This window comes from Periplaneta americana, chromosome 2 (assembly GCF_040183065.1).
Source record: "Periplaneta americana isolate PAMFEO1 chromosome 2, P.americana_PAMFEO1_priV1, whole genome shotgun sequence".
In the NCBI taxonomy this organism is placed as follows: Eukaryota; Metazoa; Arthropoda; class Insecta; order Blattodea; family Blattidae; genus Periplaneta; species Periplaneta americana.
This window is the reverse complement of record NC_091118.1, coordinates 37,845,196-37,867,874: the sequence shown is the minus strand read 5'-3', so window position 1 is coordinate 37,867,874 and position 22,679 is coordinate 37,845,196. Positions and strand designations below refer to the sequence as shown.

General features: G+C 34.6%; 1 protein-coding gene across 2 annotated transcripts in view; it reads right to left on the bottom strand.

Annotated features, from left to right (window-relative positions):
* Positions 1-919: 919 nt before the first annotated feature.
* LOC138692686 (serendipity locus protein H-1-like) overlaps positions 920-22,679 on the bottom strand; it is a 59,830-nt gene continuing 38,070 nt past the window's right edge. For both annotated transcript variants that reach the window (XM_069815823.1, XM_069815814.1), the window contains exons 5-7: positions 21,358-21,546; positions 18,929-19,118; positions 920-16,804 (exon numbers count right to left, since the gene is read on the bottom strand). In XM_069815823.1, the coding sequence (XP_069671924.1) occupies positions 16,649-16,804; positions 18,929-19,118; positions 21,358-21,546 (535 nt within the window). In that variant the 3' untranslated portion in view covers positions 920-16,648. The remainder of the gene's footprint in view (positions 16,805-18,928; positions 19,119-21,357; positions 21,547-22,679) is intronic.

Genomic DNA, 22,679 nt, shown 5'->3' with positions numbered 1-22,679 from the left:
TAATGTATGACTGTCACTAAAAATTATTACAATTTATTTCTGATATCACAAGACGCATATTTCCGTTTAAAATTGTTATCACTAAGTCACAAGTACATTACATCATTCCTTTTCTACTCTAAAGAGAGAGAAAGATGAATGCTAGGAGTTCTTTTGTTTGCATCAGCTACGGGTATACATCATCTTGAACTACTCACTCTGCCCTGCCACAGTGCAGGCCAACTTGCTAGAATTATTGCAGTAGCCATGATGTTGCCAAATGTTTAATAGAAACATTATGATTTGCTCTAAAACTGTAAATGTTAGAAAAAAGAAACTTATTTAGATTTTTCAAATCTCTTCTCATGATCTATTTTCATTTTGGTGCAATAGTTACCTTCCACTCTGTATGTTAACCTTCAACAGATAATATTCTCAAATGAATGTTACTGATCTACCATCAACAGTGTTATCTGAATTTTCGAATGCTGTATAGAAATGCCTGGAAAAACCTATAAACACGTCATCTCGGGAGTAATGAATTACACTCTACATGTGCGTACACCTCCAAAAATAAAATTGTTGGTTATGAATACCAAAGCAGATAGGTAACAAAAATGTATCTCAAACATATAATATTTTTTGTTCAAAATCTTATGGCACCTAAAATAGGCATTTCCGACCATCAGTTCCCTAGCTCAAAATACTATATATTATTTTAATGTACCGAAGTACATATGATATTTCCATGCAGATATTCTGCGCCATCATATGATGAAAGAGTAATGGAAGGGAGAAAAATTCTCTCCGGCGCCGGGATTTGAACCCGGGTTTTCAGCTTTACGTGCTGATGCTTTATCCACTGAGATGATTCTGTCCGACGCCGGGGTGAAATCCGGTGTGGCTTAGTGGATAAAGCATCAGCACGTAGGGCTGAAAACCCGGGTTCAAATCCCGCCGCCGGAGAGAATTTTTCTCCATTCCACTACTCTTTCATCGTATGATGGCACAGAATATCTGCGTGGAAATAGCATATGTACTTCGGTACATTAAAATAATATATGATATGCGTAAATCACTTCGTGATTTAAGACGGCGCTTATTCCGTCGGATCCCGGCCAACTAGTCACTCACAACGAGTGCACCTCAGCACATGTGTGGACTTCGGTCCTACATTCATAGACATCTATGACGTAGTGCAGAGGGCGGCCACTAGAGGGAACCCAAGAGTCGGAACTTAATCTGAGACGATTCTGTCCAATGCCGGGGTGGAATCCAGTGTGGCTTCGTGGATAAAGCATCAGACGTAAAGCTGAAAACCCGGGTTCAATCCCAGCGCTGGAGAGAATTTTTCTCCGTTCCATTACTCTTTCATCAAAATACTAGTTTAGACGCCTCTATAATCTATATTATTTTACCTGAAATGTTTCAGACATTCGATTTACAGGATGTTTCATAATTTCTATTATACACTTCTAGAGGTTGTAGAGGGCGCTTGGTTGATAAAAGAACCCGCATTTTGAAATATACTGTTTTGGTGCTACAAGGATGATGAGAATGAAGATTTCAAATCTCCCTCTTCACAGTAAGCAATCCAAATTGACAAAGAGCGACGGTTGAAGTCACCTGATGTCAAGTATCTTCTGTTTACAATCTGACATACTGCTTCGAACTTCACCTCACTTACAGTCCGACATCTCGACCAAAACTTTCAGGGAAAGGTAAATAGTTCGAAGTAGACCAATTACTTGGCCACCACGATCGCCGGATTTAACTCCTTGACTTTTTCTTGTCTTGAAGTGCCTTGTCTATGAGATCTCTGTACAGTCGGAAGAAGATCTGAGTGCATGAGTTGTGGCTGCAGCAGAAGAGATTCAGCACATACCAGATATTCTTGAGCGTCTGTATGGGAACATTCCTCGCAGATACAATGTGTGCAATGAACGTCATGATCACCACTTCGAGCACCTCTTGCAGTGTATACAGATAAGAGGTTTCTGACCTAAGTGAAGCAAGAAATTTGAAATTGATTCGATCTTATCATTGTAGCACCAAAACGGTACATTTCTGGATATGAGTTCTGCATCAAAATGTTATCTATTAAGTCTCCTCTACAACTCGTAGAAGTGTATAATAGGAATTATGAAACACCCTGTATCTTTGTTGTAATGGAAATGGAAACCAATCTGGCATTTTCCTTTAGAAATAATCAGATTCCTAATAATTTATGATCCAGGAAACCACTAACAGTCCTGATAAGATTGGCTGATTCTGGGACCTTACAAATATGAGTCTACTGTTCTATAAATAAATTAGCATACTCTGTCTTAGTACAGTGAAACCTGTTCAAATCGGAACCTGAATAATCTGGAATCCTGTCTATTTCAGAACAGTTTATTGGTCCCGGCGAAATTTGTATGTATTATGTGTAATTTTTCCTGAATAAAACTGAAACTGTCTGCTACTGTTCAAAACGGAAACAATATTTTGGACACACACTATATTTTGTAACTATATTTTGAAACAGAGTGTAATTTCAAGGAATATACGAAATATGTAGGTCACTAATATGAAAACAAGTTTTCTTTGCAAAATTCTAGAGGGTACGAGGGTATGTTGGCCTGTCAGTTACAAATTTTATTACCCTGTTGACTAGGCAGACGAGTCCCTTCAAAGATTTTCAATGCTTCACATCCTTATACTGTCGTAGCTAGACAGAGCGCAAGTGTAGTGATTTCCAGGTAAAAAAAAAAAAAAAAAGAAGTTGCATAAAATGTGCATTAACATTAAGTGATGAAGTAAAAGTTATCGAGATGAAGGAAAATTAGAAACAAAGTCTATATGAAATAATACTGAAGTACAGTTGAAGGGTACACGGAAAAAACGATCAAGGTCCATCAAAAATCGAAATTGAGTTAATAATGCCATCTTATAGTGGAAAGGAAGTACTGTCATGTGGTCTAGCTAGTAATAAGAAATAATCGTTCTTGACATTCCACTACGTCAGTTTCTATTAAATACACACATAACAAAGTATTAAGTGCTTAAACTTTAAAATTCGTTCTTCTCGAAACTTTCTAAAATGGACCTTTATCGTTATTCCCGTGTACCCTTCAGTTGTGGAAAACTCAGGTGTGACACTTTAAAAAATAAAGATCATAATGAGTGAGTGGCGTGCGGCCAATATTGGCGACACAAAAGGAACCAGAAAGCAACAGTTTATGTAGAAATAGATGAACTGTTGTGGGAGTGGGTTCTTCATGACCTTTCAAAGAACAAGCCAATTTCTGGATCTGTTCTGCAAAGCAAGCTATTGAACTGGGAAAGAAATTAAATAAACCAGAATTCAAGGCTTCTAATAGATGGCTTCTAGTCCAATTAACTAATAATGTGCAGTGATATACAGTACAGTATTAGAGTATAGTGTTAGATATTAAATATAATGAGATTAGTAAACTTTAGTAATGTTTAATGACTAATGAGTGAGTTACGATAATATTTATACAGAAAATGAGATTTTAATCAAGATGATTCACCAACGGAATAAGCGACAGAAAGCTGATTTAATGTGAATAGTGTTAAATGGAATATTTTGTACTTCTTGCAGTTTGCGGCATGCCATTTTGTTTTTCATGTATATGAATGACAAAATATTCCATTTTAATGTCACACCTAAATAATACGGAAACCTGTCCACAACGGACTTGAACAGGTTTCACTGTATTATATGTGTAACATAATAAGTTCAGTTGTTGGAGATACTTTGGCAGTGAATTGTTAAAACGAACATTTCAACAGTTGTAGTAATATTGCACACAGGTAGCCACAAACAATAACAATCTTACCATCAGAGAACTCTAAACCACAAATTTGATATTTTTTTCCATTGGAGCATCTGGGTCCAGAGTTCAAATTCTGGCAAGTTCAATTAAAAATTTGTCATGGAAACTGATAGTTTGCGTGGCAAGTTTCTTCAGGATATTCCAGTTTTCTTGTCATAATTTCACAATTCATGAACATTCTTATAACCACTGCAGTAACAACAAGAAGTTAATGTAATGTACCAACTTCTCTAGGGAACCAACTCCTTAGAGCAAACTACTACTGAAGTACATAGAAGGAGTGGTGAAAATGCCTGAGTATTCAAAAAAGACACCATATAAGCAAACAAATCACTTATACAATCATGAAATTAAATTACATTTTAATTATTCTTCATTAGATAATCTAAAAAAAAAAAATTCATAATAGAGAGCTTCAAATATACGAAATATAAATTACAAGTAAGCAGAGTAACATTAGCAAATACAATACTGAAGTAAATGATTCAATGACAAAATCCCCAGCACAATAATATATTTAAACCTGCGTTTCGAGTCCTGTAGACCTTTCTGTACAAAGTAAAATGTTAGAAAGCTTGTCATTCTACAACAATAAATAAAACAAATCTTATTAAATACATACGAAAATAAATAAGTATATAAATACATCATCGTACAGAAAAAACTGCCTTCTCACATTCCCATAAATGTAACTTGTTATAATCAGATATGGGACATGCAACTGCAGCATGTTCTTGGGACAAACATTACAAATTCCATAAAAAAATTGTCATCAACATGAATAACATACTTTCATTTTATTTATTTACTTGTTCGCCTGATAAGTTTGCGAGTAACACTGCTAACAGGAGGAGAACATCTGCAGAATTACCCTTTTCATCCAGAACAACAACAAACAAACAGTTCATAAACATGCACAGCGCACACAGAATTCTGCGCTAACCTACACTAATGACCTCTCACATTTCCAAAGCCAATTTCACTCCAAATATGTGATGGATAGTTGTAGTATATTCTGCAGATTTCTCTTTGCTCTGTTGGGAATCCTCCCTCTTGTTATTATATAACTTGGTGTTGAAATGCACAGAAAATTATGTAGCCTGAAGTTTTTGTATAAAGCATTTTGACTCAATGCACAATCTATATTTGTACCAATATATTCCAAATAAAATTAATGTGGTGATTGTATTTAATGTTTGGATGAAAACTTCCATTATTTTCCACACAATCACAGATATCAATGCAAATTAGTTCAAATGTTTCAACATAAATCAAGCATTGAGAATAAGATAGTCCAAAGCTACATTTAAAAAAGTTTTTTTTTTTTTTTGCAAGAGTTAATTTCTTATACATATGGAGAAGCTAATATAAAATACGCTAAACTGGAGAATTCCCACGGTATCTTTGAACCGTGCCATTACGTTTAGCACCAAATTTAAGTAAATACACAATCTTGCCAACATAAGAACACGACGTTGGTGTGTGGCGTCGTTGGAGGGAGAAATTTGTTTCTTTTCTCTCTCTACCTCCTTCGTTCTGAACATTACTGAGAGATAGCACCACTGTTAACTACAAGATATATTTGCGCAAATATATTGAAGTAGATTACGTGACCTATTACGTGACTTAGATGAGAGTCTCGAGACAAAACAGTTTTGCTATATTTCTTTTTTTGTTAAATGTTATGCACAGGAACGCCATTTCGTAATTTTATTTAAGAAACATGCCAAACAAATTATCTTTGCATCAAAAACGGATGCTTCCTGGACCAAATTATCGTATTTTATAATTGTTTGAATGCAACAGAAGCCAGAAGTCTTGCACTTGACTAATGCAGTGAATTATTTAAGAATATAGTCGCGAACTTTAGTACCACCATTTCGATTGTGTTTTGTTTGGCAAGGCTCGGTACGGCCTGGTGACTAGTGGCCAGCGAGTAATGTCGACTATCGACATTGCTCTGCCGTGGGTATTATCCAGTTGTTCCATAAAATATTATATATAAAATGTACTCAACAAATAACGTAACTATACACTGAATAAATTATTATACTGCAACTAACAGCATTGGATTCTGAACTTCTAATGCGCTTCCATGTGAAATTTTGTCTTTGTGACTTAGAATTACAGCATTCTCAATGCTTCAAATGTCAAACAATGTCACACTTTATGAAGTTCCCTAAAATTTGACTCATGCCATAAAGTATAACATTATGAACTTGTTTCATAATAAACGTGTTTCATAGATTATCTTTTTGTACGGCAGCATCACAAAACAATTAATAAAGAAATAACATCAGATTTGTAATGATGAGTAGTTTGATATCATGGTCTATGAAGAAAGAGGTTGCTATGACAACAATGATGTATTAAATATTACAGCATGACAAATCATTTCATAATGTTAACTTTGACGTTTTAGTTGTCATGGTAATATTTTTACGACACTAATTTAATAATGTCGCATATTATGCACGATTTTGACTAATGATAAAGAATGTTTATAATGCTGACGTACAAAAAATGCCTTTAGTTTATCGAAAGAAATATATAATATTTGGTGATAAAAATTAACTCCAGAGCTTATTTAAAAAAAAAAAAAAATTGTTTTGGAATAACACTTTATAGCTACTAGACTAATAATAATAATAATAATAATAATAATAATAATAATAATAATAATAATAATAATAATAATAATCCTGTTCGCGAGAGCCCATAGAGGGCCAAGGCTACCAGCCTGTTGACCCCAAATCCACAAATCAATTCTAATAAGCATGATTTGAAACTTTCATATCATAGTGTGAAATTCTTGGGTATATGCACCATATCACATATGTGAACACAGTCAATATTTCTGATCAACATATCAGCTCTGTCATCTGGGAAGGTAAAGAGACAACCTACTTATCTGTTGGATCCATTATCTAGAGCTACTCTCCAGGACTGGACATAAAATGGTATAGAGAAACGGGATGGAGAAAAATAACTGATGGTCCTTCCGAAGGTTACTAGAATATTACAGGGAAACTAATAGCAACTTTCTTCTGATAGTTATACAGTGAAATGCCAATAGAACGAACTTGAGGGGGTACTGTAATTATTTTCGTTATAGTGAAATTTCATTAAACTGAAAATTGATTAAATTTGCCTACAAATTGTGTTCCATATTATATAGTAACAGATACTGTACCTGGGTTAGGTTATACTGTATATCCATATTATATTGCAACTTCAATAAGAATCTGTACCATAATGCATATTCGACAATTGAATAATAATTCTTGCATATTTTACAATATTTTATTATTCATCATGATCTTGTTAGGACCAAAAATTAAGTTTTACAGAGCAAAAAGTACGCTGAACAGGATTATATAGGTTAGGTGCTGTTACATTTACAGCCATCTTGTTAAATCGATTTCTCAAAATATTACAATCTACGAGATTGGGTTCTGAATCGATCACTACCTTCGAAAGTTGATTTTATTGAACTGTTTCATTTAAGTATAAATTCAAACCACAACAATGTGTCTACAGAAGTGCATTCAGAAAACTCACTGAAACCAAGGGTGACCATTTATAACTCATTTATTTTATTTTATTTCGAATTTATTTTAAGTAATTTTTAACTGCTTATTAGGCCTAGTTTTGTTAAAATAACATTTTTTTTTGTCGCGGAATGAATTATTATTACGTTAAACTGAATAGTTCGTTACTTATGCATTTCTTAAACTGAACATTTTTAACATGTAAATTAATAGTAAAATGGCTGGGACTAAAAAATTGTTTCGTTATTCTGAAAAATTTGTAATTGCAGCGTTTGTAACAGTGGCATTTCACTGTATTATCCTCTTTCTCGTCGTTATATACCCCTTGACGTGTCCTGCAAAGTAGCTCTTAGTAATGACTCTTAACAGGTAGGTTGCTACCCAGAAGGATTAGAATAAAATAGGGCCTCATTCCTATCTCTTCCTCATCAATTGCTGCTTAACTTTTGTAACTGACAATGGAAGCATTAACTTCTTACCAACATTTCACCAAAAAATTACTTTATATAATAGAGAATATGTGTTCTTGATTTGAATCTATTATCAATCTATCCTCACACATGAATAAGACTACATGCACTGCAGAAACAATAATCATATCAAACATTTCTTCAAAATACAATTGAACAATTGTTGTTTAGTCAACTCTCTGAACCTTACAAGTAATACCAAGAAAGCACCACTTATGAGGCAACCAGGCCAGGAGATAATGGGGTAGGGTGGCCAGTTCCTTTCGCCCTTACAACAATTATCGATCGTAAAAATGGTTTACAATAAAATTAAGCATGTTCAAAATTATAGACAAGCAATGATAAAAGCGTTCAAAATAAAGTGTTGTTATAACCTCAAATGTTCAATTGCTTTTATTCTAATGAGCCTTTTATTCCTATCATCTCTGTTTCGATTCGACTTTTTCTGGATCTTAACTTCAAATGTTTAGTTGTGCAGTATTACAATTGTTTGCATTGGGATTATCTTGCCAAGTACAATTCGTGTTAATAGTTATCCTCAGATAATTTAATTTCGCCTTTTAAACTCATGTTTGTTGTCATTGGATAATTATTTCTCGACCTCTGGTCTCGAATTAATCATCATGACAACATACATTCGTTAAGCTCAATTAAATGACCCGAATATTATCAGCACTTGTATTTATAGAAAAGAATCTTTTAAAACTACCAGTTTGCAAGTCGACAGCTTATCAGTACAATCCCCTCGCAACAACTGGCATCTCCTTCCATGAACTCACAGCATCACAACATTTCACCAGCATTCTTCTACATTCCCCTCTGTAAAGTTACAGCATAGCCGCAAGCTGCCTCGAACTGAAGTGTAAGAAATCATGCAGTAGAACAAGGCAAAAATTTAAGGTGTAAATTTCCTAACAGTCCAATCCCATCGCGAAAAACAATATTAGATTTAGTGAGTAAGTTTGACGGAAGAGGTTCTGAGAATGACCATGAAAAAGGAACGAACAGGCCATGTGCTGATAAAATAGAAGCAGTCTTTGAACATAATCCTTGAAAATCCCTGAGACGTACATATAGCACAAGAGACACGAATTTGTACAGTATCTCCAATTTACTTGATGTGTAGCATGCTGTAACTTTATAGCGGGGAATGTAGAGAATGTCAGTGGAATGTTGTGGCACTGTGAGTTCACAGAAAGAGATGCCAGCAGTTGCAAGGGGGTCAAATCCATAAGCAGCTGACTTGCAAATCAATAATTTTAAAAGAATCTCACTGTAGAAGATGGTAAAAAATGAATTTTTCTTGGCATAACGATGAAGTTAATACTTTTAACTTTTCCATCTTGTAACAGAAATGTAAATAATGTTATTACAGTAGAGCATCGATTATCCGAAACAATCGGATAACTGATTTTTTGGATAACCGATCATTTACGAAAACAAATTGTACCGGTACTATAGGAGCAGTATGAAACAAAGAAACACTGATATTAAAACACAAAACTGTACATATATATTTTGTATCACATGTCTTACAAATAACATAGAGAACTGACTAACCTAGCTTGACTCATATATAATGAATATGTGATGTATTAACTGTTAGCAGTTGTCACAAACTGATGTTGAATATGGCCATAAAGTCATTTAAATATGCGCTCCTGCATGTATGACTTACAATGTCTAAAGTGCAGGTAGTAAGGCCGTAAAACATTACAACGAGAGGAGTTCGGCCGGCACCGTGGATCGTGTCCCGGCATAGCTCAGTTGGAAAAAGCACTCAGCGCGTAGAGCTGAGAGGTCCCGGGTTCGATTCCCGGTGACGGAACGAATTTTTCTCGTATTAAATGGTGATAATACACATTGGCTACTTCATAGTAGTCGTGTAATATTCAATGAGGTAGGCGAGACTTCATATATAATGAATATGTGATGTAGATCAAAATGGCCTACAGTTTAGGAAAAGAAGTCAAAATTTTTTTCTTTTTCTTTCTTTCTTTTTTCTTTTTTTTTTTTTTCTTTTTTTTTTTGCTTCAGAGCTGAGACTCGTTTTTTTCCCACTAAATCTCGCAAACGGCGCTAGCAGAATTTCTACATGACGTGTGCGTAAATTTGAATTTGCTCACTGGATCGCTTTCGGTTAACAGATGTTTTGGTTGATTGGCATTTGGTTAATCGATGCTCTACTGTATAACATATTTTTTTATTTAAGGTATAAGCTGTGACTGGAAAGCATGAAAAGGTGGCAAAGGAGAACTAAACCTACAAGAAAACGCAAAATAATATTACTATCTCATTCAGTAAATTGTTTTGAACAAATAAAAAATATAATGCAATTAAACATTTGTTAATATTACACCAAAAAAACTTTAAAACTGTTGACATATGTGCTAAAACTTGAAGTAAATGCAATAAAAAATACACTTGACGGATATGTGGTTTAATAATATGACATATAAAGATAATTTAAAATAATAATTATTGTGAAGTCGTCATCATTTTTATTAAATCCATTTTTTTTTTAATGCACTAATTATGAATTTTACATATATATTTGAATGGATGTCTTTTTAACTTTCTTTACTTCCTGTGTGGAATATTTAACTTCATTTATTTTTCCAATAATAATATGTTGCAGGTTGCATCAGCACACTCCTACTGAGGAGCAGACTAGAAACAATGGTAATAGGTAAAAATTTTTAACGTGTGACTAAGTAATTTTATGTTTTTAACAAACAAAGTGTTAACGTGAACGTAATAGGTACATTTACTGATTAGATGCTCAATAAAATGTACACGTTAAGAAGTATACTGTTTTTGCCGTAAGAAAAATCCTAATGTAAACACAAACACGTGGCTGTCATACCTGTGATTGGCTCACAGTCGAAACACACGACGCAGGAAAATATAGTCCATATTTGGAAACTATCATCTTGTATTATTTGAAAATAAAAAATTGATTCTAGTTCTTAAATACAATGAAACATATAACTTCACTCATATGTAAAACGATATGTAAAAGAAAAGCTACTTTTATATTTTGTTATGTACTATCAACGCAGATGAATACAAACAGTAATACCGAGGTAGTCTGATCTTGTAACAAGCTGGCGTCAGTTGAGCTCCTAGTTGTTCACGTAAGCACGTGGTACTGAAGTATGGCTTCTGCATCCTCGGTGTGTGTGGTTATTAATCATAAGAGTGGAAACCCTCTCAAAAGGGGAGAAAAACAAATGTCTTAAATGTATATAATAAGTTATGTGAGTTTTAATTGGAGTAATTATAAAGTAAATGTTTCCTAAGCAAACGAATGCATAGTAGTGAGGTTAGGCCTACTTGACGAGTAACGGGAAATGTTTAACATGAAACAGAATATACAACAGTAGGCGGGAACTCATACTGAGAATCTATGGCACCAAACAGCGGCCAATGAAGCCTCTCTTTAGTCACATGCTATTGTTTATATTAGGATTTTTCTTACAGCGAAAAGATTATAGGTAGGATATGCTTTCTTTTAATTAGGCAACAAACTTTATACAGCTTGCAGACCAGTGATTTAAATAGTGTGAACTTCCCCCCCCCTCCCCCTAATCTCTTAATGAAGTAGGTAGCAGTTAAAGTTGTAAGAAGATCGATCATGCACTGTTTTTGATTTGGTTGCACAGTAAGCTGTTCAGTGATTAAACTTGTTGGAATGAAAATTTATACTTTACGTAACTACATTGTCGAAGGTGTTTAAGGGAGGAGATGGGTGAAATTTCTAACTTCTGTAGTTTTTGAGATAGTTGGTTCCTTTTTGGCACACATATTCCACATATGATACATATACATGCTACAAATTTTCATGCATACCACCCCACATATTTTTTAAGTTATTCCCTTTTTATAAAAAAAAATTGAGGCATATTTTCAAAATCTATCTCCTCGTACAAATTTTAAGTATATGATCTAGAAAAAAAAATTACAGTATCTTTGATGTATTTAAACATCCATATTTTAGAAATATATCCTTAGAATAGAGAAAAAAATTATTATTTTGTCAAAAGTTATTTGTTTAATTTTCTAGTACCTATTGTTATACAAATTATTTTTGAGTTAAAAAGTAATTACATATAAAAACTTCGATACTCGTTTGTTAACCATACTATATAGATCATGAAGAAAAATATTCAGCTTGATAGCTTGAAAATTATAGAAGCCTTTAGATTTTGAATATATAGAAAGGAACACACAATTTAATTTGAAAATAATCACTTTTAAGGTTTACATGCTAGGCATTTAAAGAGAACAGCAATTTAAATATGGCGTAATTAATTATAGTTCCAAGTGCCACAGGGGGCCGAAACTTTGCACACTCATACATTGGGGTCTACAGATTAATTTTATGCAATAAAATGAAAAACATATTTTTGACCAAAAATGGCCAAAATTTTACCCATCTCCTCCCTTAAATATATACAATCTTGGTTCTATGAAATCAGAGCGCACTAGCAGGAAGTATCCATTGTCGCAGCAATTTCATTGTCACGTGACTCCATTATCACTGGTGTTTAAATACATTCAGGTTTGGTTATACCAAATCAGAGAGCACTAGCAGAATTATTCATTTTCGTTGCAAGAATTTCATGACCTTAACATTGATTTTATGAATTTAAATACTATTATAGTCACAATCATGCCATAGTATGAAAGAAAAATTACACAACCTCGAGCGGGAATCGAACCTGCGACTTCCTGTTCTCTGGTCAGGCGCTCTACCATTGAGCTATCGAGTTCGTCTCACGCCAAAGGCTTGGAATTATGCTTTCATACTGCCGACTCTGTTATAGAGTATTGTCCATAGCGCCTGATCTAGTCAGCACTGCTTATGGGTGTGAAGAAATTTTTTACAAATGTAATGAAGATTACATTGATTTTATATTTCTCTCAGAATTTTTATATTATTATTATTATTAGAAATTATTATTTCTATTATAGAGAAATTGTGAAATTAGATAATAAATCGGGAAAAAAAAGGAGAGATGTTAATATTATATTAATTTAAATATGCAAAATAAAGTTGGTTTCATTAGAATTTTATATTGTCATTATGGACAAAGATCCACTTTTACTTTTCCAGTATGTCAAATCAATAAAAAAACATGCAATAGCATGAAGTTCTGTGGTCTAGTTATTACTATGTAGTCCGGAATACGACAAGCCCCCAAATTAGACCAGCACCCTAAATTTCCAACAATAACAAAATTTGAAATAATGTACCTTTCTCTATGTCACTGGCTGAACGAAAAGAGGTTATGGGTGGATCTTAGGATAATGCATAGTTCCCTGGTATAAATGGGGTCCTGGATCGTACACACATTCTCACTAATCTTCATTATTTTCCTTTATGGATAATCTATCTTTTTTCATATATAATATATTCAAATATAGTAATTAAGTCTATCAATACTTCAAACTCAGTTGGGATATAATCATTTTTGCATTTAATTTTTCATTTTGTACGATTTTAACCTAACAGCACTGAAAAGCAAAGAAATGCAACTTGCAAACATAACAGTGCCCAAAGGCAAACAAATGCAACTTAAAAATATAGCTCACGTTCGTTTCAATGTAAAATGGAGTAAGCACAGTCGATTTTAGACACAGACTATTATCTTTGCAGAGGAATGGAAGTTCTCCTTTAGTCATTTTGTAAAAACAGTGTACCATCATAGACTTTTATGCTGGTTAAATGAGATGTCACTAACCACGTTTAAATAATTGGTGATTATGAACAGTGCACAGAAATCACTTTTAATCACGGTTGCTGTTTAACCATCATTTCGTAACCTATGACTAGTGCGTTTTTTAACTGAGGTTGATGCACTTCGTCATTAGACTTTTTTTTGTTTGGAGATTTATCAAATCCAAAGTTCATCAGACAAAAATTAATGACCTCCAAGAACTTAGAAATTGAACTGGAAATACCCTTAGTTAATAAAATATAACTCTTCCCAACAATTTCATTTTATTTCATCAAAATGGATCGAAATTTTATGGTATGTGCGGTATACGAAGTGACCTAGTACACGTTCCAAAGCAACATGGACAGGGTCAGCACTCTCATTCCCACATTTCCCCTCTTGGGAAATCTTCCTACTTGGGTGTGAGTGAGGTGCCAGAAGAGTGGCAAGGAAGGCTCTATACGGAAATCCTGGAGGCTGGAGACAGAGAGGCAGACCTACGAAAAGGTGGACTAATGATGTGGAAGAAGATTTAAGGAGGATCGGAGTTAAGGCTGGTTCACAATAAACCGGAAACGAGAATCTGAACAAAAACGAAAACGGTAAAATTGTTAAAATGTGTACATTTAAATGTGAACATTCACAATTAACGAAAAGCTTGCCGGAGCCCGGGATCGGGAACGGAGAGTTGGCCAAGTTTCAACTTTGGCGTTCACGTTTCCGATCACAGCCCACTAGATTCATTCTATTGCCATCTAAAAGCTATTTTGTCGTCGTATATTTTGTAGCAAGAAGATCGTGACATAACCTATGCATTATTTTGTTCTGTGCTGTGCATCATGGAGCAAGTTTTATTTGATGAGATTCTAATATTGATTGTTGAGGAAAATCCTCACGTTTACGATAAGCGGACGCCTCGTATAAAGATGGAAAATGAAGGAGAATACGTGGCTTTTAATAACTGCATCATCTTTGAACACCGATCGTAAGTGAATCATATTCTATTACTGTATTGGTTGTATGACACACTACATATTCATGCTTCAATTCAATAACTACTGTTGTGTTCATTTTTGTTCTATTACAAATGTTTCTTCTCTAATTATTTTACATTATGGTAGACTTAAAATAGGTTGTGATAATAAAGATGCAGGGGCATATTTATAGTACCGTACCTAATGAAATGTTTCAGTTGAAATTTCGAAGTTGGTTAACTTGTGTTTATGTTGGCTGCCTTGTACTCATGAGAGAACGCCATTGGTCAATTATTAACAAATAACATCAGAATGCGTAATATCGACTTTACATATCGTTATTGACATGCATATCGATATGCATAGTCGCCTACATTCTCGGGTTAATGTGAATAAAAAATTTTCATATTCACGTCCTCTGCTTCTTGTTTTCATTCTGGTTCTCGTTCCCGGTTTATTGTGAACCAGCCTTTAGAAAGTGGAGGACAATGGCAGTCAAGAGTATAGAATGACTAGGGATTGGAATTTTTCGTTAAATTCGAAGAGCAGAGAGTGTGATTTTCAAAAGGTAAATTTGATGTTTTTCAGTTGAATTTTTCAACATTTTCAAAATACATAGCTTCAATAGCACGTAAATACCCTAGTTTTCAAAATGAATTTCATAAAAAAGATAGATTTTTCTTTTGACAAATGATGATCTTCATCAGACATGATGAAAAACATTCACAGTTTGTATTTGCACATGGCACAAAGGGTGCCTTCAGTGGGCTAAGAGCGCTTACAACATGACTCTCGCTATATACCAAGTGTGTACAAAGATATGCCCCATTTCTATTCACACAAGCATACCCCATGCACAAGGACAAGTATTATTAACATTATTGTTATTATTTTGTGAAGCTGTTGTTGACGGTGAATAGAATTACTGTGCCATGGTTATGGTTATGGTTCGTTTCAGGTGACCATCATGTTGAAATAAATAAATAATACTTTCTGCATTCAAAATCGGGTGAAACTTTTTACACACTCAGTATTATGCACAAACCAAAGCTGGATATGATGTCAGGAATTTGTTCATATCAGATGTTTGAACAAAAACGGATTCAATACTATTGAATGTGCAGACCATAGATATCAACCTTACCTACACTATGAACTATGACTACTGATCACAGTACAAAAAATTAAAAAAAAAAAAAAAATCTAAAATTCGCGCACATTAATAGCTTACAGCTTAAAAAATCGCATATTTTCGCAAAAATATGGAAAATTCGCGGCATAATACGGATTTCGCGATGTTTCGTTGGTTCAAATCAGGCATAAAAAAATTGAAGGCTGTATATTTACCGTAATTCTGTGGTCCCAAGACAAAAAGTACTGTATCAATTTTTGGCAAAAATGAGATTTTGCGACATGTAGTGCATTCTGATGGTATCTTTAGTCTGGAAAAACATGACACACATATCTCTATTATTTTTCTCTTTAAGTCATTGTTATGAAACATGATTGTTACGATTTTATTTGGCCGTTCAAAATTTAAATGTTCGCTCCTGAAAAATTGCAACATATGATACATTACATTTTACCTTGGCGCCACAGAATTAGGTACTGAGAAATATATATACATTTTTTTTAAAAAATCGTGAAATATTCAACTATCTAAGGATGGTCTATTATAGTGCAGGAAGCCAAGGCCCTGCATGGGCTTTAGGATCACGGAATAAGTAAGTAAGTAATTAATTAAGTAATCCATGGGAACCTTTTGTACAGTAAACATTACATCAGCATCCTAATAAATACATTTATACAACTTTCTCGTACTCTCATACTGATTTTTCATCATTTTTATAAAATGGCTATATTTCTTGGGGACATCTGTTCTGGAAACATTTCCAATAGTTTCCATACAACAGCTTTGAGCAGAATATTAATTTGAATGCCACCAAAAATGACAATTATATCACCACATATCAATTTAAGCATTGCTGGGAAATATGTGCAATTGAATTGCAAAATGCCACAGCTACGAGACAAGAGTCTGTCTGTAACACAAGAGGGAAGATACCTTAACACTTAGAGCAGAAGCTCCTGTTAGCAGCTGTCATCATCTCACCGCATTATCTGCGCTGCCCGTTCCCTGTCACGCTCAACCTCCTGAGGATGCATTCGTTTGCGATGAGAGAAACAATTGCCTGAGCTGGCGAATGCTTTGGGACAGTACGGACACTGATAAGGTCGAGCACCCGTATGTTGATTTATGTGAAACTGCAAACATAAACATTTCAATTAACAAATTGTTTGATTAACACTCACAATTACAGAAACATAATTAGCAAACACTGTAAAAACACAGGCAAACACTGCTTCTACATTACCGTAACGTATGCAGTATGTTTAAAACCCTACAGTTTTCTCATGTTAACATCTGTAGGGTGTACAGAAAATGCTGTTCATGAACAGCACAGCATGATACAGGACATACTGTATTTACTCGAAAATAAGACACCATTGATTATAAGACCCTCATAATTTTTTAACATGCACATATGTATGCACGCACATGCGCAAACACATACACACACACACACACACACACACACACTCACACACACCATAGGCGGAGTTATGGGGGGGGGTACTGCCCCCCAAACTTCTCTGAACTCTTTTTTTTTTTTTTACCGTCACTGCTTTTATTTATTTACTTATTTAAATTTAAATATACAGGATAAAGAATATAATTACAAACAAGAGAAATAGAAATAAAATAATACAATCAATATAAAAAAGGAGATACAGTAGTATTAACAAAATTTGAGACTGAATGAGCAGCGCTCGTGTTCGGTCACAGTTCAGATATAATATTAACAAGCCTATAAGAGAATATAAAATAAAATAAAATAGGAAATAAAATTAAAATTACAGTTACAGAAATTACATAATACAATATTAATATAAAAAAAAATAAAATAACGTTTATTATTAACGTTAGAAAATATTGAATTCAGAAGAAATATGGATAACATATTGCACAATGCAGAAAAAAGAAAAGTGATCCCGATGTAATGTGTAAACTTAAAAACCAGATTACATAAAATAGGCTAATTAGAGTTTACATTTCATATGATATCTTCAGGAAAGCTTCATATAAAAAAGTTTCTGTTAGCACTGTTACGTAGTTTTATTGATCTATATATGTTTATGTACGAGAGAGAAAAAGAGATTGTTTTTAAATTATGCCCTATTATAATTTGTAGTAGACCTACAGTTGAAGTCTCATACAACTCGGTCCGAAACATAGTGGATTTGGATGTAACACTGTAAGAAACATGCCCCCCAAAAATATCTTTATTAAATTATTGTATTCTGATTACCAAGGTTAAGCTATAACAGGGAAAGGAGGTAAATGATGTACTCCATAAACCCGTTATATGGGGATTGCTTTGTCCCCCAAGGAAATGGTTCTCTCTCCGCCTATGACACACATGCACACGCACACGCGCACGCGCACGCGCACACGCACACACACACCAATGGTTTATCAGCATGTTATACCAGCACACACAACTATGACAGGACAATATGGGTTATCTACAAGTGACAAAATTTATCATTATATTGATTTTCACTCTATAGAGGTTCAAATGTACAGAGCATTCGCCTACGGGTGGGGCCAGGAAAGCGGCCTGCTTGTGGTGTCGCTTGCGGGAATCGTCTATCCGTAAGCTTCCGCTTTCTATACTATACTCTGTAGGGTTTTAATTTTAAAAGTTTAGCAGCAGTAAGGACCAATGTTTTTGAAACACTAACTTCCTGTGAAACAAGTCTTAGAGATTTATTAGGAGAGCGTGTAAGTGATGCACTGATTTCATTAATTTTTTCTTCCGTCAATACTCTTTGTTTTCGCTTAGGAATTGTAGCATTTATCGATCCTGTTGTCCTTAATTTGTTAACAAGACGTCTAACAGTTTCTCTACCCTGAATTGGAGCACCCGGATATTTCAATTCAAATTGCCTACGCACCTCTCTACATGACTCTGTTTTCACATATGCATCATACATAAAAACTCTTTGTTCAAGCGTGAATTTTGCGTTTTCCATTGTTAATAAATTTTACACAACGCTGAATATTTAAGCAACTGTGTCAAGAAACTGCACTGTACGTGTTAAATACTGCAAAATCTGACTCACAACTGATAACTTGTCGACCCTGATGTTCTTGATTGTCGAGCGTGTCTCAACAACTGCGCGCACAAAGCGACGGATCGGAGTACATGCCGCTTTCCTGGCCTCACCCATAGGCGAACGCTCTGTATTATCAAGACACAAAAACTAACAGTCATTCAAGTCAATCACAAACACACACAGAATATAAATGAGCATAAAAAGTACCTTGAGATCCTGATTACGTTTGAAGGTCTTGTCACAAAGAGGACATGCGTGAGGTCTAAGGTCACTGTGAGTTATGCTATGGGCTCGAAGTGTGCTGTTAGTTGGATACACTCGTCCACATACGCTGCATGGGAATTGTATACCTCCATGATAATCCTTGTGTCTGTATAAATTCGACTGTGTCTTAAACCTGCATCAGAAAAAAAGTCTCTCAAATTATATCTGCTTTAACTTCAGTAACATGTTGAGAATAATCGAATACATGAAGTGTCTACTATCACAGAATATATATACATCATCTTCACAAAGGAACAGAACCTCTACTAATTATTAGGACTGTATTTGTGAAGATGCATGACAGTCATGAAACTACCAGCATGTTTAACAAAGTCATATCCTCCTTACTGCTCAAGATTTAATAATATCTGGATGCATCTCATCTTCAAGGCTTGGCAAGCTCTATTTCCACATGGTTCTGCTCAGAACGTAATAAATAAAATATGACGGAAGTAAATCAAGTTTATGAAAGTGACTGGCCAGGCAATCATGGCCAATAAGTAGAGGTGTGAAACCGAGGCATTCTCTGGAACAAGATTTTAGCCCGTAAGTAGTCACACCCAGTCAGATATTACGGAGCTCGTAATTATATATTCAGTAAGCTATTCAGTATTCTTAAACTTTCAGTACCTTTATTGCAATTGGTTAGACAACAATAACCGTCAACATTTTTGAAATCGGAATTCGCATACTCAAGATAATAACGATTTAACTGAATGGGGTGGTTAAGCGCGACTGCTTAAGGGTTAACTACAAAACCTTGAAGTTGAGATACAGAGCATAAAAAATTTTAGATCTGGTATAACAGTATTGCACAGAACGACATGAAAATATTTCTACTGGGTACAATGTTCGTTGCAACGAAATGTGTTATTAAGCATTAAAAATGGAAATGGAATAAAGAACGTTAGGTTGTTATTCCAGGAACACCTCAATTATAGCATTAATGTTTTGTATTTACAGCAATTTTTAATAGCATTTATATACACCACCTCATTCTAGTACCGAGGTCATGGAAAGCATGGGGCTCTACCTCCATGCCCCGCAAGTGCCTTCATGGCATGTTACAGGGATACCTTTACCTTTTTACCTATTATATAAAGGGTGGAAGTGAAACAATCTTGCAGATTTTCAGAGCAAATATCTCATGTTGTTTGTAACAAAAAACTATAAATATCATATTGGTAAAAAGTAATTTTTTTTTTCAGGAAAATTTTTTTTTCTCTCAAATGTTTAACACCCTGTTATTCGGTAATTGTTGCGAGTAGGATCGTGATTTTTGTTCATATCGATAGGAAATCTAATAAGAATAATTTAACCCTCTGGCATATTTTAATAGCATGGATGGTTTTCGTGTAACTTTAATTTTAAAAACCACTCGTTTCAAGCCACTGCATGAAGTGAACAGCTTGCACCAGAGAACAGCTCACCTAGAGAGGCATACAGAGTTCATTGACCTCTTACATCTGTATCACGAAAAGTGTGTGTTAGCGGCAATGTTGCCTGCTGCAGACTACTAAAACTTCGAACTTAATTTTCTAATTAACTGTGCATTTAATCACAAAACATAATATAGGTCTTCTATTCATTTAAGTATACCCTATCGTCCCATTCAATCAGGAAGATTATTATACTTCCACCCTGTATAGAAAGTGATTGGGCTCTGAGCCCTGGGGCTTATGTGCTCATCTGGGTCAAGGCATGATTACTCATCCATCAACATCAGATTCACTAATGACACTCAGGCCATCTGTCAGATTTAGACAATCATTGCATATACAGAGCACATAATGGTCCAAAGTAAACCTAAGTGTAAGGATCCATCCTCGGTCCGATCCTCAAAAAGTGAAGCCAAGCCAAACCAACCCCTTACTGAGGAAAATATGGACATCACTTGGAAAATTCCATATTATATATATGCAGGAAACAGGCATATCTTACAGTTCTGTGAAATGCTACACAGCCATTGAAGTTAAAATCTTACAAATTTACAATGGTGCAAGACCTACGACCTGATGAGTTTGTTATCAGGTGTAGATTTTGTGAGTGGATTTTAAATGGAATGCATGATGGTGAAATTGGTCCTATTTTGTTTATTTGATCGCCATGGATATGTAAATACACAAAAATATAGGGACAAGACGACAGTTTCAGTATCTCTTTGCTTATATGCGTGAGGAAATGTTTTAATTGTTTATAGTTAATAATATTTTACGTTGAACCACTGGTAACAGTTCTATTCATTATATATAATGAACCAGAAGTTCCAAAAAAGTAGCCAATGGAGGAGGGGGGAAATAATAATAATAATAATAATAATAATAATAATAATAATACATTCTTTATAATGAAGAAAGTAACATATTACTTACACTCTGCCACAAATGTCACAACCATATTTCCCCTTCGGTCGATGAGTTTCGAGATGTACTTTCAGATTTCCCTTCGTAGATATCTTCTTACCACAGATCGGGCATACAAATCTCATGTGGTTACTGTTAGTAACTGCAGGATTGGTGTTGGTATGGAGTACCCCTCGGGATGAGTACACTGGTGATTGTCTGAAAAATAAAACCACAGATATTGCAAAACAAATTTGTAGAATCAGACTATTCTCGAAGTATGGAAACAGTAAATTAAACTATATATCAACTACAAATAGCTCTCAAACTGTACCATCATTCAGTGTTACTTTACACATTTTTTTTCCATTTCTTTAAACTGTAATTCCTTGAATAATCACATTTTAAATTCAATTTTTAGCTCATATGACAAGGAGATTTTTAGGTGAAGTTGCATATTTGAAGATATACAACTTCCAATAAAAACTGACTTCATGAATATGCCCTATAGAACAATTTCACGAACAAATGGACATTTCTCTAACTCATATTTCTCGCCCATGGCATACTTTGTACAACGTTCAACATGGTGTTCGAAAACTCAGCACAACTGTGGATATGACTTGATGACTTCGAAGCATTTATTTAATAACAAACACACAATACTAAAGTTAGAATACACTGCATGATCAGCTAAAAGCAAGAAGAAGTGACGCAATCTGCTAAGGAAGTGCTTGTGACAGTGTTCTGGGATATCCATGGTGTTTTGTTGGTGGACTTTGCTAAACACGGGGCCACTGTGAATGCTGCAGCATACATTCAAATGTTGGTAAAGTTGCGTCGTCCCTTTCATGACAAATGCCATAATGCTGATGACGTCAAATTTCATGACAATGGTCGCCCTCATGTTGTGGCTTCTGTTCGTGAGAAAATCAACACATTTGCTCCAGCATCCACCATACAGTCCAGACCTTGCACTGTCGGACTTTCATATGTGTGAAGAAATTCCTGGCCGGCCATCACTTTGCGACCAATGCAGAAGTGCAATCAAACTGTCCTCAGATGGCTATGAACAGGGTATACTGAAACTGGTACCACGATGGGAGAAATGTGTTGAGAATCTTGGCACCTATGTAGAAAAGAAGCTAAAAGATGCGAGTTCATTTGTGTACTTTTTATTTTCGTTTACCTATTAAATGTTTTTTTTTTTTTAATTATTGTGCATTACTTTCCGATCCATCCTCGTACGTAGTGTAGAGGAAAATATTATCATTGCACAAAACACAGTCATCACTCATCACACAAGAATTTTATAGCACTAGTAATGAATTAAAGGTTTCCATTTGGAGATG